At 40.2% G+C, this 16349-nt stretch overlaps 1 protein-coding gene across 7 annotated transcripts in view; it reads left to right on the top strand.

Annotated features, from left to right (window-relative positions):
* NFATC2 (nuclear factor of activated T cells 2) overlaps positions 1-16349 on the top strand; it is a 199774-nt gene that overhangs the window by 162548 nt on the left and 20877 nt on the right. The window contains exon 10 of one of the 7 annotated variants that reach the window (XM_034433016.3): positions 6884-6972. The exons of the other annotated variants lie outside the window; for them this stretch is intronic. Coding sequence (XP_034288907.2) covers positions 6884-6927 — 44 coding nt within the window. The 3' untranslated portion in view covers positions 6928-6972. The remainder of the gene's footprint in view (positions 1-6883; positions 6973-16349) is intronic. 7 annotated transcript variants of the gene reach the window in all.

Raw genomic sequence — 16349 nt, forward strand, 5'->3', positions numbered from 1 at the left:
AAGGGACCTTGGAGGTCTTCTAGTCCAGGGATCTCCAACCTTGGCAACTTTAAGACTTGTGGACTTCAACTCCCAGAATTTCCTCAGCCAGCTTCTGGGAGTTGAAGTCCACAAGTCTTAAAGTTGCCAAGGTTGGAGACCCCTGTTCCAGTCTAACACTCTACTCAAGCAGGAGACCCTGTTCCATTTCAGACAAGTGGTTATCCAATTCTCTTCTTAAAAACCTCCAGGCATGGAGCACCCATAACTTCTGCTCCACTAATTAATTATTCTGTTAGGAAATACAGAAGTGGAGAGCAGAAAGCTATGGATTCAGACTGGCCAAAACAAAGACCCAGTAAAATTTCATCACCATGATAGAACAGGAAGCTGCCATGTGTCCATTTGGAAAAACTGCTCATACTGTCAGGCTGGGATCAGTGTCCTTGATACACTGCTTAAGAATACTTTTGGCATTTTGGAAACCTATTGGGAAGATGCTGTGGCAGGAATCCTATGGAGTGAAGCTTGCCAATAACTTTTTTTAACCAAGTTGAATTAAGGCAGTCTCTAAGAACCAGTGGGGCAGGACCTGCTGGGAAGAAATTTAACTTTAGCCAGATATTTAAAAAGCTTTAGTGTTCGTGGAAACCAAGCCCATCTCTAAATGTAGAGCAGCATGCCTAATATATCTTTGGAACTGCATAGATACCTCTAATAAATTAGAATGAATGGCTTTCGGAATGTCAGACTTGGACAGTATAGAAATGTTGAGAGATGATCTTTGTTTTGAAGAACGTGTAATAATATCCTTATTAGTTTCACAATTATGAATATTATGACAGTTTCATGTGACTAATAAGATTTATTTTTCTGATACTGATTGCAAGTTTTTCCTCTGAAGAGAGAAAGTAGCCAAAGCCCCCAGTTCCCTTCCCAATAGATGGACATGATTATAACATTGTCAGGGGTGCTATTCAGCAAGTTCTGGAGAACCGGTAGCGGAAATTTTGAGTAATTCGGAGAACCGGCAAATACCACCTCTGGCTGGCCCCAGAGTGGGGTGGGAATGGAGATTTTGCAGTATCCTTCCTCTGCCCCGCCCACCAAGCCCTGCCTACAGAACCAGTGGTAAAAAAATTTGTGTACTATACATAGAAAGGAGCTGGAACAACTTTATTCGCTAATAGAGGAGGGGGATGTCTGATGACAGACAGGGTCTGGATTACCAAATTAATATATAAATTAAAAAATTAGAGGAACTAGAACACATCTACGCCTCACCCCTTTCTGAGAGGTAATAACTCCAAAGGGCTGCCCCTATGAGGAGCATCTGACCATCATTCTGGTGTGAAAAGAAAGGATTTAATGAGAAGTCGTCACTTTTTTCTACTGAGGATCCCCTTAGTTTGTCCCACAATATCTCCCTTGGGATTAAACCAAGGTGACTCCAACTTTGTTGATTAAATCAACAAAGGCTATGAGGAAAGAATCTTTGGGTTAGGGTATTGCTTGGCCAACTGGTAGAGGGCCAGCCAGTAGTTAAGAATACAGTAGATTGATCCACTTTGAAATTGCCTACTCCTCAGTACTTTCAATCTTGTCCAATGGATTTAAGTAAAGATATTGAGCATATATCTTGCTGACTATATTAGGCAAGCTAATGGGCCTGTAATTGGCAGGATCCACTTGATTTTCTTTGTTTTTGTGGAATGGGATGACAAAAGCATTGCTCCAATCACTAGGAAAAATATAACTGAGTTGTTAATTTTAGCGGATAACGCAGCCAGACCTGGAGCCTCCCAGCCCTTGTTCTCCATTAGTAATTCCACGGAGGATAAAATATTCTCCTGAGACTTTTAGATTTTAGTTGTGAGATAAAATCCTTCAGATCTGTGCGTAGGAGCTGGATTGCCTAATGATGCCATTGTAAAAATAGTCTGGAAATACTTCTAGTTCTGGTAGTATCTGGAAGATCAAACCACAGCCTCTCTCATTAAGGAAGATATTAACCAAGTTCCAGAATCAAGGAGGTTTCTTAAGTTTAGCTATTACAATGAAACTCTCCTATTCCTCTCTCATAGGTTCCCTTTTCTTTGATTTAGAGTGGTTTTGAAGTCCTTTTTTTTTTTGCTGTAGAAATGATAGGAGCATTTCTGGGGGATTATTACTGTAATTCAAAAGGTATTTACTGCTGTGAACAGAGGCATTTTTAACTTTAGTATAACCAGGGTCAAATTAGAGCAGGGGTGTCAAACTCGTATCGGGACTTTTTTTCCACTTCGCTAAACCAGGCAGGAGCGGATCCAGCACATGATGTGTCCAGCCCAGGGGCTGCGAATTTGACACCCCTGAATTAAGAGTTTGGATTTAATATGGGAAAGGCTAGGACAATCTGAGAATCATTGTGATAGATAGAGGAACCTGACAGAATAAAGATAATGTCAGGGTTCCAAAGACACCCCCAATGAAAGAAAACTCTGAGGCTTGAGTTTCCTCAAAGTTCCATTTTATTAGAGATGTCATATTGGCACATCTGGGAAAACCCGAATCTGAAAGCTTCCAGGTTTTCCCCACCCAAAGGAAAGTTCAAGACCCTGCCCAGCACCCACATGTCCATCACATGGCCCAATCCAAATATCGTGCCGACTGGAGATGCCTGACAGTTCCAACCCTCCAGGTGCAGGGCAAGTTGTCCTTGACTTTCTGAGAAAGGAATGTTATTATGACTATATATCACCCATGCTCCATACAATCCCCCCTCCCAGTTTCGCACAGTAGTAAATGTGGCAGGCCTGAAGATGCAACGAAAAAATGGCTTTCAGGCCTGACAGATATGTTAAACCTTTTCATGGGAGTCTGCTAGGCAGATCAGAGAGTGAACTGAAGAAGACTCTAACTTCAAGAAGCCAAGCAGCCTCCAGAGTTATAACTCTGCAAAACCATTGATTCAGAACATGCCTTCTATTCTGTAACTAAGCCAATAGTGGACTTTTTCTAGGAACTTAGTATTTGCTTTAGACTCCAGCAGGCAAATTACAGGAAGGTGATTACAGTTGCAGTGAGTTCCTATACAAAAATGAGTTATTAAGTGAACATGGGTGCATGGAATAAGTTATCAATCACACTGGCCATCCTGGAGCCTCCCCACCCCCCAAATTTAATTCTGTATTAGCATATTCCCTGGTAGAAATTCCTGAGAAAGTGCAAATTATCTGTTAACTGGGCCAATCACAAACTGCACACCTCAGATGTTAATTGTATTTTGATCTGGAAATGCAAAATAGATCAGTTTGATTTAAAAAGCAGATAAGGTTAAATTCATTGCATCCCTAGTTTAAACTACGGAATGTGGTTTTTAGTTTATATTTTTTGCCTATTATTCCAGAGTTGCATCATTAATTAATAGATAGTTATTTCAACCTCGCTGAACTCCATAGGTCTTAATTCCATGGAAACCCATATATAATTAGATGGTAATGTCACTTTTTTCAATTTCTACCTCAAATTTGAAATTTATACATACAGTTTGCATTTATCTTATATTGCAATAATACCGCTGCATTCTAGTCTTCAGAAAACTAAGCTCACATGGGCAAGAAGCCTTCATTCACTGATTAACCATATGAAAGTACTCTGGCCATCCGGAGTGTAATGACTTTTTCACTAATCTCTTACAAATTCAGGTATGACATGAATGATTACAGTGTGTTGCCATTTCATTGGCAAATTAAAATGGGGCATTGAAAATTAGAAAAAAAGCTGGCTAGCTCAAGGCTAGTGGATCTTCAGAAGACCTCTTTTCATCAGCAATTATTTCCATTCCTGTTTCTGTTCCATCTGCTTAAAAACATTGAGGAAGGAACTATGGCTAATTGTTACTAGAGAAGGTCTCCATTTAGTGTAAAAGGGCACAGAGAATGGCCTTGCAGGACAGCAGGAAGATACATTACTAAGGCAGTGATCAGACAAGAATGTCTTAAGCCCATTCCAAGAAATTAATTTAAGAAAATGCCTCAGACAGCCTCTCCCTAATTCACATGAAGATAAAAGTGAGGAAGGGGGGGAAAAGCACATTATACTCTTGTTACTATTCCTCTAACCTTATAATAATAGTAATTTTAACCTTCATGACTTTGGTTCCTTGCCTGGTCTATCCTATAGGCTGACATATGGATTCTTGATGTCTCCACTTAAGGGCTCAGAAGATAGTAGATGATGTACAAGTTTTTTTCTATGGAAAGGGCTGCTGCCAGACAGAGTAAGAATTATTAAGTTGAACAGAGTAGAGTACAGTAGAGTACAGTAGAGTAGAGTATGGTAGAGTACAGTAGAGTACAGTAGAGTAGAATACGGTAGAGTACACTAGAGTACATTAGAGTAGAATATGGTAGAGTACAGTAGAGTACAGTAGAGTAGAATACGGTAGAGTACAGTAGAGTACAATAGAGTACAATAGGCTAGAATATGGTACAGTACATTAGAGTATAGTAGAGTACAGTAGAGTACACTAGAGTAGAATATGGTACAGTACAGTAGAGTACAGTAGAGTAGACTATGGTAGAGTACAGTAGAGTACAGTAGAACAGAACAGAACAGAATAGAATAACAGAGTTGGAAGGGACCTTGGAGGTCTTCTAAAAAAAGAAATGGTCTACATTAATAAATTAATGAAGAAATGGTCTGGATTAAATTTACTTCAAAATCCTTATCCCTGCCAAAGAGAGAGGACCTGAACAAGGGACAAGGATGTATAGAGTCTATGGAGTTTTTTTATTTGTGCAGGATCCAATCTGGGTTGGTCACCGGGACCAGAGGCTTAGTCTTCTGAGCTTTTGAACTCGTGCAGGTGCCCATCCTCAGGGAACACAGAAATGTACAGAATATCAGGAGTGTCCACCATCCTACTGTACAGCCATCTAATTCTCAGGATGTATGTTGGACACACTCCAAAAATTTCACAAAATGATTGTGCTGTTTTGGTCCAGCAACAATCGGAACTCTTATAATATTGCATTTTACATTCCAAAGACCAAAAGAAAGGCTTATAAAATCCAGCTCTCTGCAAGCACCCTACAAAAAGCAGTCTTGTATACAAATTGTCACAGCAGGTGGCAGTGATCTCAAGAAAAGAAGGAAAAAACCTTGAAAGGCTCAGATCCAGTTAGTAGTTGGGTGGGAAACTATAAAGAAATTCCAGTGCTTTAGCTAGTCTGGAAAATTGAAAAAAACACCTTGCAAATGTTTTTGTTAAGAAAACTGCAGAGAGATGTCCACATAACTGCTACAAGTCAAGTCCAACTCCAGCCAAATAAATTGTATATTGCAAATTTCCCTCTTGTTTCTTGGAAACATTTATTCAACAAAGACAGCATCCAGTGTATTTTTATTTTCCTTCCAGTAATACAAAAGCAGACACTGGAGTGATGTCTAAAGGAAGGAATAGTTGAGTGAAATAGTCTTGAACTGAAAGGTCCATAACCTGTTGCCATTTTGAGTGATCATATTTTTTGCAATATGCAACGCTGCCCCAAATTTATTTCAAAAGTAGGAGATTTAGAGGGCTGTCAGACAAGGCTTTCACTGTGCAATCCTCCTTACTAAAGTATCAAATTTTACAAGATCATTCAGACAATAGTTTTTCTTTATAGTGCTGCAATATTTCCCATTGCTAGGTGGATGTGGCCTAGTCGGCCGCCTGAACCACAGCGGGGGGGGTTCGCCCTCCCCAGGCTGCTGAGGCTTTCCTCGAGGACGAAAACAGCTTCCCCCAGGGTCCAGAGGCCCCCATGGAGGCCCTCCGGAGGCCAGAAACAGGCCCGTTTCCAGACTTCCGGAACCTCTGGTAGGCCCGTTTTTTGCCCTCCCAGACCCTCCACGCGGCTCCTGCGCTTACCTGGAATGATGAATGTACTACATGGAGATTCCTGGGAGGGCCGGGGTGGGGTGGGCATGGCCAGCCAGGGGTGGCATTTGGGGGTTCGCCGAACCCGGTGATCCTTGGCTAGAGGATTGCCCGAACCCTGCCAAACCCCCAGGAGCCCACCCCTGCCTCAGTTTACTTTTATGAATATTTCAGATATTGAAAGAATGCAGAGTGGGATGCAGGGAAGGAAGGTAACCTGTTCTCCTGCCAGATGCTGTTCATTGGTGGATGGATACCATTCAGTATAAGACCCAGTCTTCAAAGCACTACTGTACATAACGTCTGAAAACTGTATTGTTTTCCAGGCTAGGCATTCATACCAATACCGTTGGTAGAAGATACCTATTATCGAACTAAATAATTCTTATGTTTTAATCACGCACATTTTCCACCAATCCACTGTGAAAACCACATTGCATTGTTACAGGAGTTGACAACCTTTTAAGGCACCAGGGACCATGATCTGATGGTGCAGGTGCCGTCCAAACAAATGAAACACAAGCAAAAAAAGAAGTCAAACTAGCTGTTTAAAAAATACCTTACATGAGATGCCCACCCCCCTCCTAGAATTACTAGACTTAAGGGGAGAATAGTTGCAATCCCAAAAATTTTGCAATTTTTCAAGAGTTTATCTGTTGATTGATCTTCACTCTGATGGATGTTTTCCAAAGGTCTAGAGGTGAGAGGCCTCTTTTGAGGGCCATGTTTCCATCAGAGCACTATTTGCATTCTAGTATCTAGTATTGAATTAGTATCTTCTTGTTGTAACTCCATCCTGCTGCAATAGAATACTAGGAGCAGGTACTATATCCCTGCTGGGCAGCACAAGCAATTTGTGATAATGGTTAGTCTGTTAGTCTAGACATGTGCAGAAAAATAGCATGTGATATGAAACAGAAAGCAAGCTTGTAACATTTGACCTCATCACTGGGTCAAAAGTTACACTTTCTCAAAAATGGTTTTGCAAATCTTTTTCAGAGCTGATAGATACACACCTTAGCTGGATACAAAACATTATATGAAACAGAAAGGCTGTGCTTTTTTGATCCAAGCAAACAAAGTCCCAGGTAATTTACTTTTTTTTTTTCCTCCTGACTTTTGTCTAGCTTCAGTTCTTCTTAAGCTTTCTTTGACTTGGCTGGTCTTCTGCAAAATGTCTTTTTTGGTTGCTTGCTCAGTTGAAAATTTAATTGCAGAAACATCTAATATTTGGTGGGAAAGGAAAATGCATTTGGGGTAGGGTTGAATGATGGCTACATGTTTTCTTCCAAAACGGTTGAATTTTTTAAAAAAAGAAATGTGGTATTTGTTTTTAAATGATTAGGAACTGAATGGAGATTCTCAGTCATCCAGACAATGTTTGTCTCAAAGGTGGTTTTTCAAGAGGCAAGTGGACTTTCTGGTTTTTCTTTGAAGACATTTCACTTCTCATCCAAGAAGCTTCTTCAGCTCTGGCTGGATGGCGGGGAATGGGACGATTTATATTCCTTGCAGGCAGCTGGTCAGTTTGCATTTTAGAGAGTCGTTGAGTCCACCTGGAAGTTTATCTGAGTCCTCAGGTTTACCTGAGTAGTCCAAATAGGTGTGGAGCCTATTTGGAGGTGTGTGGAGTCCAAATAGGACTATGTTGAAAGGAGTGTGTTGAAAGGACTGTGTTGTAGACTGGAGATAGATGATGCTGTACCCATCCCCTCTGTCTGTTCAATTTTGACACAGAGGGGCCTCTTTGACCCCTCTTTCAGACCAGTGGTCCTCTCTATGCAAAATGTGGACTTTGCTGTTTCCAAAAGAGTGGCCTTTGTCTTTTAAATGCAGATGAACTGCTGAATCTAGTTCTGATGGATTTGTTCTCCTATGTTGTGCCATGCATTTATGAATGAGAAGCAAAACGTCTTCAAAGAAAAACCAGAAAGTCCAGCTGCTCTCTTGAAAAAGCACCTTTGGGACATTAGGAACTGAAGTTTGTCTAATATTTCACCTACATATTGCCTGTTGCAAAAATGAACGTATTCTTCTCTTGCAACGCCTAAGCACACCTCTCTTCTGCACTGGACTCTTTCCATATCTACACTGAAATAATGTTTACACAAACCAGTAATGTTCTGTGATAGTCTGTACTTAGAAGAAGAATTTGCTTTTGCAGGTCTCTTATCTGCATTTCTCTTGCACAGATCAGAGAGAAGAATGTCTTTTTAAAAGACTATTAGCTTCTTTTTTTTTTTTGTCAAAGACTAGAGACTTAATCTTGTTCTAGAATTCTGATTTTTCCCCAGTTGGTCTACAAATCAGTAATTCTTAGTAATTATTGATTAATCAACACTAACATAACACCCATTCCAATATAATCTTTGACTTATTTGGAAACCCTATCTACAATTTCTTATAGCAATAGCACTTAGATTTATATACTGCTTCACAGTGCTTTTACAGCTCTCTCTAAGCGGTTTACAGAGTCAGGATATTGCCCCCAACAATCTGGGTCTTCATTTTACCGACCTCAGAAGGATGGAAGGCTGAGTCAACCTTATAATTTGTGGCCATGCGCTATAGTTCCCAAGTCAGGTGTTAAAGACCCCAAAACAACAGTAAATAACATCAAATCTTAGGGGGAAGTAAAAGCACAGCCTTAATAAATCCATGAGCCCAAACTTTTGACTCAATCCAGTGTTAGTCATATTATACTTCCAATAATTTTTCAGAAGAGCAGCCAAATCGTAAAATAACCATTGCATTGCAGTTTCTCTGCATTTTAAGCATTTAAGATATGTCCCTTTTCTAATCTCTTTTTGATAAAAGGATATTCCCTCTGTTAGAGAAGATTCTTGAGAGTCCCTTGGACTGCAAGATCACATCAGTCAATCTTAAAGGAACTCAACCCTGATCAGGGGTGAAATCCAGCAGGTTCTGACAGGTTCTGGAGCAGTTCAGAGAATTGGCAAATTCCACCTCTGGCTGGCCCCAGAGTGGGGTGGGAATGGAGATTTTGCAATATCCTTCCCCCAGGAGTGGGGAGGGAAATGAGATTTTGCAATATCCTTCCCCTGGGAGTGAATGGAGATTTTGCAATATCCGTCCCCTGGAGTGGGGAGGGAATGGGGATTTTGCAGTATCCTTCCCCTGCCACGCCCACCAAACCACACCACGCCCACCAAGCCACGCCCACAGAACCAGTAGTAAAAAAAATTGAATTTCACCACTGACCCTGACTATTCTTTGGAAGGACAGATACTGAAGCTGCAGCTCAAATACAGGCACCAAATGAGAAGAGAGGACTTATTGGAAAAGACCCCAATGCTGGGAAAGATTAAAGGCAACAGGAGAAGGACATTGTAGAGGATGAGATGGTTAGATCATTGAAGCAATGAACATGAATTTGGACAAACTAAGGGAGCCATTGGAGGACAGCGGGGGGCGGGTGCTGGTATGTTATGGTCTGTGGGGGCACGAAGAGTCAGACATGACTTAGTGAGTGAACAATAACAATAAATATCCTCTCTTCCAGTGAATGGTAGATTCATATCTGGCTACCATTATTGTATCTGTCTCTCAGGCTCTCCTTAAAAAATCTGGGTTTATCGTAGTTTATTTTAGGGTACATGACAAAGTAAAGCCTGATTGCTACTATTAACAGAGGAAAGGAAAAATTGTTCTGGATTGGGAATGAATTAGTGCATATTGTCTAAGTTGGCACCCACTTAGCAACCCAAGCCATCTTTTGACTTTCTATTTTTATTGAAGATTTATAGAGCAGGAGATCTACACTTGCATAACTCGTAGTGAAATACCTTTGAATATCTATTGTAAGGTGGGAGGTAACTACACCACAGGAAGATTTTAGGGAAACGACGATATCTGATTAGCGATGGTGAGAAAAAGAGCCCAGGGTCAGGCAGACCCTTAGCTCTTGTGTTCTGTCCCTGCAGTAATAATTGATTAGGATGAAATCTACCAATTCTCTTTCTCAATCTCACAGCCATGGGCTTCATTTCCCAGAAATCTATGCAATTGGTATCTGGCTGTAGAATTCTGGGAACTGAGGTCAAGATATCTGGAAGTCAGCCAGATTTATTTATTTATTTATTAGTAGAGTAGAGTAGAGTAGAGTAGAGTAGAGTAGAGTAGAGTAGAGTAGAGTAGAGTAGAGTAGAATAGAATAGAATAGAATAGAATAGAATAGAATAGAATAGAATAGAATAGAATAGAATAGAATAGAATAGAATAGAATAGAATTCTTTATTGGGCAAGTGTGATTGGACACACAACAAATTTGTCTTTGGTGCATATGCTTTCAGTGTACATAAAAAGAAAAGATACATTCATCAAGAATCATAAGGTACAACACTTAGTGATAGTCATAGGGTACAAATAAGCAATCAGAAAACAATATCAATATAAATCGTAAGGATACAAGCAACAAAGTTACAGTCATACAGTCATAAGTGGGAGGAGATGGGTGATGGGAACAGTGAGAAGACTAATAGTAATGCAGCCTTAGTGAATAGTTTGACAGGAAATTATTTGTTTAGCAGAGTGATGGCGTTCGGGAAAAAACTGTTGAATTTATATTGCCACCTATTCGCCCATGGCGACTCAAGAGAAACTCTATTATCACAATGAGGTAATATAGATAGTCCTCAGTTTACAGCAATTCATTTAATGACCGTCTGAAGTTAAAACATCAATGAAAAAAAGGAACCTATGACCATTTTTCACACTTAACAACCATTGCATCAATCCTATGGTCATGTGATCAAAATTCAGGCGCTTGGAAATTGACTCATATGTATGATGGTGGTGGCAGTGCCCTGGAGTCATGTGATCACCTTCTGCAACCTCTGACAAGCAAAGTCAATGGGAAAGCCAAATTCACTTAACCATGTTACTAATAATGCAGTGATTCACTTAGAACAACTGTAGCAAGAAATGTCGTAAAATGGGGCAAAGCTCACTTAACAAATGTCTCACTCAGCAACAGAAATGTTGGGCTCAATTGTGGCCGTAAGTCAAGGACAACCTGTAATATATAAGCTCCCAGTATCTTGTGTTGAAGAGATTAAGGTTATTCTCCAGGGTGGTGGTTGAAGCCATATCGGTTATTCCATCAGAAAGTATTCCGTCTAAAAGTAAATGCAGCTTTAATTCAAATGCCAAAACAAATGCAGGGCACAGGGATTGAATTGTGTGTCTGTGGATGTATTGTAGTACATAGGCTGTTCTTGGGTACACGGTACACCTCCACTTTCAGAATCTGTTGCCCACAACAATGTAATTCTATGTACACAAGCACTCCCCATTATCTAAACCTCTGATTATCTTAATCTTTTGGATGTCTTCCCAGCCATTTGGCTACAAGAGGGCACATTTTTATTAGATATTTACAAGAATCAAAGCACAGTATTCAGGCCTCAGGAATTTTTGGACTATTTACCACCATCTCCCCATTCCCCTCTGTTGCAAAAGCAGAATGAGTCATAATAAACTCTAGATATCAGCTGTGCAATCATCAAAAAGTACATACAAATATGAACGGATTGGAAAAAGTGAGTCTGGAGCAGTTGTTTACCCTTATCTGATATTAAGACCACTGAGACAGGAGAGACTGACATGAATGCGCAGCAGGTTAAAAAACAGCAAGATTTCTCACACACACCCTGAAAAACCACACAAATAGAAATGTAGTTGACTTAGAGGCGGCATTCACAATTAGTGCTAAAACAAAATATGAACCAGCATTGTGCGGCAGTTGCCAAAAAAAGCCAACACAGTTCTAGGCTGCATAAACAAAGGGATTAGAATCAAGATCACGTGAAGTATTAGTACCACTTTATAATGCCTTGGTAAAGCCACACTTGGAATACTGCATCCAGTTTTGGTCGCCACGATGTAAAAAAGATGTGGAGACTCTAGAAAGAGTGCAGAGAAGAGCAACGAAGATGATTAGGGGACTCAAGGATAAAACATGTAAAGAACGGTTGCAGGAACTGGATATGTCTAGTTTAATGAAAAGAAGGAGTAGAAGTGACATGATAGCAGTGTTCCAATATCTCAGGGGTTACCACAAGAAGAAGGAGTCAAGCTATTCTCCAAAGCACCTGAAGGCAGGATAAGAAGCAATGATAAGCAATCTGATTAATCGGATCTCAGAAAGTCCTAAATTGGGTCAGACGTAGTTAATATTTGGTTCAGAGACCACCAAGAAGTCCCACTGGGAAATCTAAAAAAATACAGTACAGTATCGAGAGGAGGAAATGAAAAATCTTGTTTCTGTATTATGGCCAAGAAAACTACATGAAGGTCATCCTCATGTAGTCACCAAATAAATACAAGCTTCTCTTGCGGAAAGTTTTTACTTAAAGTCAAAAAACAAAACAAACTTTTGTTTGTAGCCTAAGATAATCTGCATTTCTAGGACTGGATTCTGAGTTTATAACAGCACCAACATTAATTACACCAGCACTGGCTTCTTTAATGGATTCTCTAGCGTCTGTCTATCTGTCCGTCCGTCCATCTATTATCTCTATTATCTATTATATCTATCTATCTATCTATCTATCTATCTATCTATCTATCTATCTATCTATCTATCTATCTATCTATCTATCTATCTATCTATCCTGTTTCCCCCAAAATAAGATATCCCCTGATAATAAGCCCAATTTTGAGCACATGGCAATAAGACCAAGTGCTTATTTCAGGAGTCAAAAACAATATAAGACAGGGTCTTATTTTCAGGGAAACACAGTATCTTATATAGTCATACATCTCATAAGAGTGAGACTTTTCCAATGCAATTTGCCAATTTGTAGAAAAGTACCCTGTTTTCCCGAAAATAAGACATCACCTGATAATGAGCCCAATTGGGTTTTTGAGCGCATGCGCTAAAATAAGCCTCCCCCTGAAAATAAGCCCTCCCCGAAAATATTTAAACAGAGAGCTGGAAATCAGGTAAGATGGCAAGAGGAGCCCCATCTTGCTCCAGATGCCCCAAAATAATAAGACCTCCCTGAAAATAAGGCCAAGCGTTTATTTCGGGGTTCAAAAAAATATAAGACAGGGTCTTATTTTCAGGGAAACACGGTATATATATTTTTTTTAGCGAACTATCCATATTAAAAAAATCTTACAGGAAATTTGTGGAAACCGAAGTGCATCAGGCAACATTGCAAACACAAATGCAGACAGGAACCTGTTTTCCAAGCTGCAATCTTTAAAGCAAACTTTTTTTCTTTTAACATATTCTCAAGTTCAGTAAACGGAAGTTGAGAGCTTGACAAAAACGATTGACGGAAATCTTGCCTCTTGAAATGAACATGTTTTCCCATTCTGATTCTCTGCCCCCACTGTGGAAATGCCTGCCACCAGCCTCTCTGAAGACCATCATGTTCTGATGCTCTAGTTTTTGCAGGCTAATAACTTTTCAAGACTCAGAAGGTGTTCATAGGATAAGGTAAAAAAATAATAAAAGAAAACCAAAAGGGTGCCGACTGCAGTACAATTGAAATTCTGCCTCTTTTTCATACACAATGCCTGTTAAAAAAAATAACAGGCAGAGTTTATATAGCACATTATATATAGCATCTATGGTGGCGCCATTTTGACTTAATTTAGATGTGCTTGGTAAGTAACTACATAAATATAACTTTTGAACATTTTGTTTGTTTCATTTCCCATTGACTTTGCTCGTCAGAAGGTCACAAAAGGGGATCACATGACCCTGGGACACTGCAACCGCCATAAATATGAACCAGTGGCCAAGTGTCTGAATTTTGGTCACCTGACCCCCATGGGAATACTGCCATAACGGTCATAAGGGTGAAACACAGTGGTGAAATCCAAATTCTTTTACTACCGGTTCTGTGGGCATGGCTTGGTGGGCATGGTGTGGTTTGGTAGGCGTGGCTTGGTGGATGTGGTAAGGGAAGGATACTACAAAATCTCCATTCCCACCCTACTCCAGGGGAAGGATACTGCAAAATCTCCGTTCCCACCCCACTCTGGGACAATCCAGAGGTGGCATTTGCCGGTTCTCCAAACTACTCAAAAATTCCGCTACCAGTTCTCCGAACTGCTCAAAATTTATGCTTCCTGTTCTCCAGAACCTGTCAGAACCTGCTGGATTTCACCCCTGGTGAAAAACGTTCATAAGTCAGTACCATTGTAACTTTGAACAAAGTTACTTACTGTTGTAAGTTGGGGACTGCCTGTACCATGAGATTTTTGGCTCATTAAGCTCAATACAATTAATTCAGAGAGCTTTCCCTGATTCAGATCCTGATCTATTTTGCCTCTGCTGCTTCTCAGTACATATAAATGAACACTTCCCTCAGTGCCAGCCACTGCCGTTTTGGCTGTCCCGCTGCTTTCGAACAGGAAAAAATGTCACATTTCCAAACAGGTTGATGTCTTTAAATAAAAAGGAAACGTCCTTACAATGCATAGAGCTTTTTTTTTTTTTTCATTCTCGGTACTTAACCCTGTGAACACAAATGTGCTGATAAATAAAACAGCTTGTAATGTCATCCTACTTGTTTACACAAAGGAAATGACCCACCATTACCTCCTTAAGGTTGCTGTGCTCACCTTTTTTATTTTTTTTACCTAAATGCTATTTTTAGCATTTCAAAAGACCAAAAACTTTCCATTAAAGATCTGCTCTTCTCATTTCCTGGGTAAAGAAAACAGGAAACCTCTTTAAAAAGAGAGAAAAAAGGTACCCTATATATACTTCAGTCTTCAGGGTTTCTCCTGAAAATAGATTCATATCACCCCCTGCTGGCAATTCCAGAACATTGCAAGCTTTTAAAAGGTAAAGATTCCCTTTGCACATACGAGCTGGTCGTTCCCGACTCTAGGGGCGGTGCTCATCTCCGTTTCTAAGCTGAAGAGCCAGCGTTGTCTGTCTGATGACGATTCCGTAGTCATGTGGCCAGCATGACTAGATGCCGAAGGCGCACAGAACGCTGTTACCCTCCCACCAAGGTGATCCCTATTTTTCTACTTGCATTTTTACATGCTTTCGAACTGCTAAATTGGCAGAAGCTGGGGCAAGTAACGGGAGCTCACCCCGTTACACGGCACTAGGGATTCGAACCACCGAACTGCTGACCTTTCTGATTGACAAGCTCAACGTCTTAGCCACCAAGCCACCGCGTATCCTTTAAGACTTTAGAAGCCAGCAATTTCAATTAAGGCCTAGCCTTATTTTAAAAAAACCACAATTAATTAGATGTCTTAAGTATAACTGAAGACACACACAACCTGCATATTGATGAAATGCTTAGAGCACTTAGCAACATAACCCCAAGTGTGATAAGATGTATTGACGATGTTTGAGGAACAATCTTGTATATGAATTACACAGTCCCATCAACAAGTATGGATAAGAACACGGTCTAAAATGCTTCTCTTCTTTCCCCCTCCCCCCGCCCCCAGGTAGTTGCAAAAGAAAAGCTTGGAATATTTTTGAGTTCATCAATTTTTTAAAAATATTTTTTTCCATATACATTTTCAACCACGGTTAAAATCTTCAAAAGTGCATTGTTGTGTTAGATCTGTAGTTTTCAGGATTGTTGTTGGTTTTAATTGAGAAGGCTCAATCCTGGTTTGCATCCTCTATATATTTCCCTCTCTCTATGTACAGTACAACAGGTAATAAGTAATGTATTGAACAATTACAAAATCTATAGAACAAGCAATGTTCTTAATAACCATTACAACTTGAAAGTGTGTGTTATGACCTGCCCAGATTAAGTCCAGGTAATCCTCAAAATACAACCAGTTGCTTAGCAATTGTTTGGAGTTACGACTGACCTCCTCAGGGCTATTTGCAATCCAGATTCAAAGTTCTGACCTTTCCCCTGTGTTCACACAATCACATTTTGTGACCTGTGTTTGCAGCCGTTTGCACTGTCCAGCAGTCACATGACCACAATTTACAATGATTTTTTTTTGCTAGAAACTGGCTCGCTCTTCCTATTTCTGTCGAAAGAAACAACCATTAAAAACAATGGATTTGTTTAACGACTGCTACAGTTGCTTAACATCCGCAGTGATTCACTGAGCAACCACTGCAAAAAGGTTGCAGAAACCTCATGTGGTAACCCACTTACCGACCAGCATGAATTGTGACCATAATTTTGAGCTCGGTTACAGTCAAGGAATACCTGTGTTTGAAGCAAGTAGAGCTTTTGAGCCACCAGACTGACCCAAATGTGGTCACACTATTATAGGGAGAATTTTGTATGGCCATTGTTCCTTCATATGATTGCTTCAAATTCCACCACAGAGATATCTAAGTCAGGGGTGGGCAACTATGGCAACTTTATGACTGGTGGACTTAAATTCTCAGAATTCCCAAACCAGCCAACTTTATGACTAGTGGACTTCAACTCCCAGAATTCCTGAGGCAGCTGACTCAGGAATTCTGGGAGTTGAAGTCCATAGG

This window comes from Pantherophis guttatus, chromosome 3 (genome assembly GCF_059756535.1).
Source record: "Pantherophis guttatus breed Tessera chromosome 3, ASM5975653v1, whole genome shotgun sequence".
NCBI classification, from domain to species: Eukaryota; Metazoa; Chordata; class Lepidosauria; order Squamata; family Colubridae; genus Pantherophis; species Pantherophis guttatus.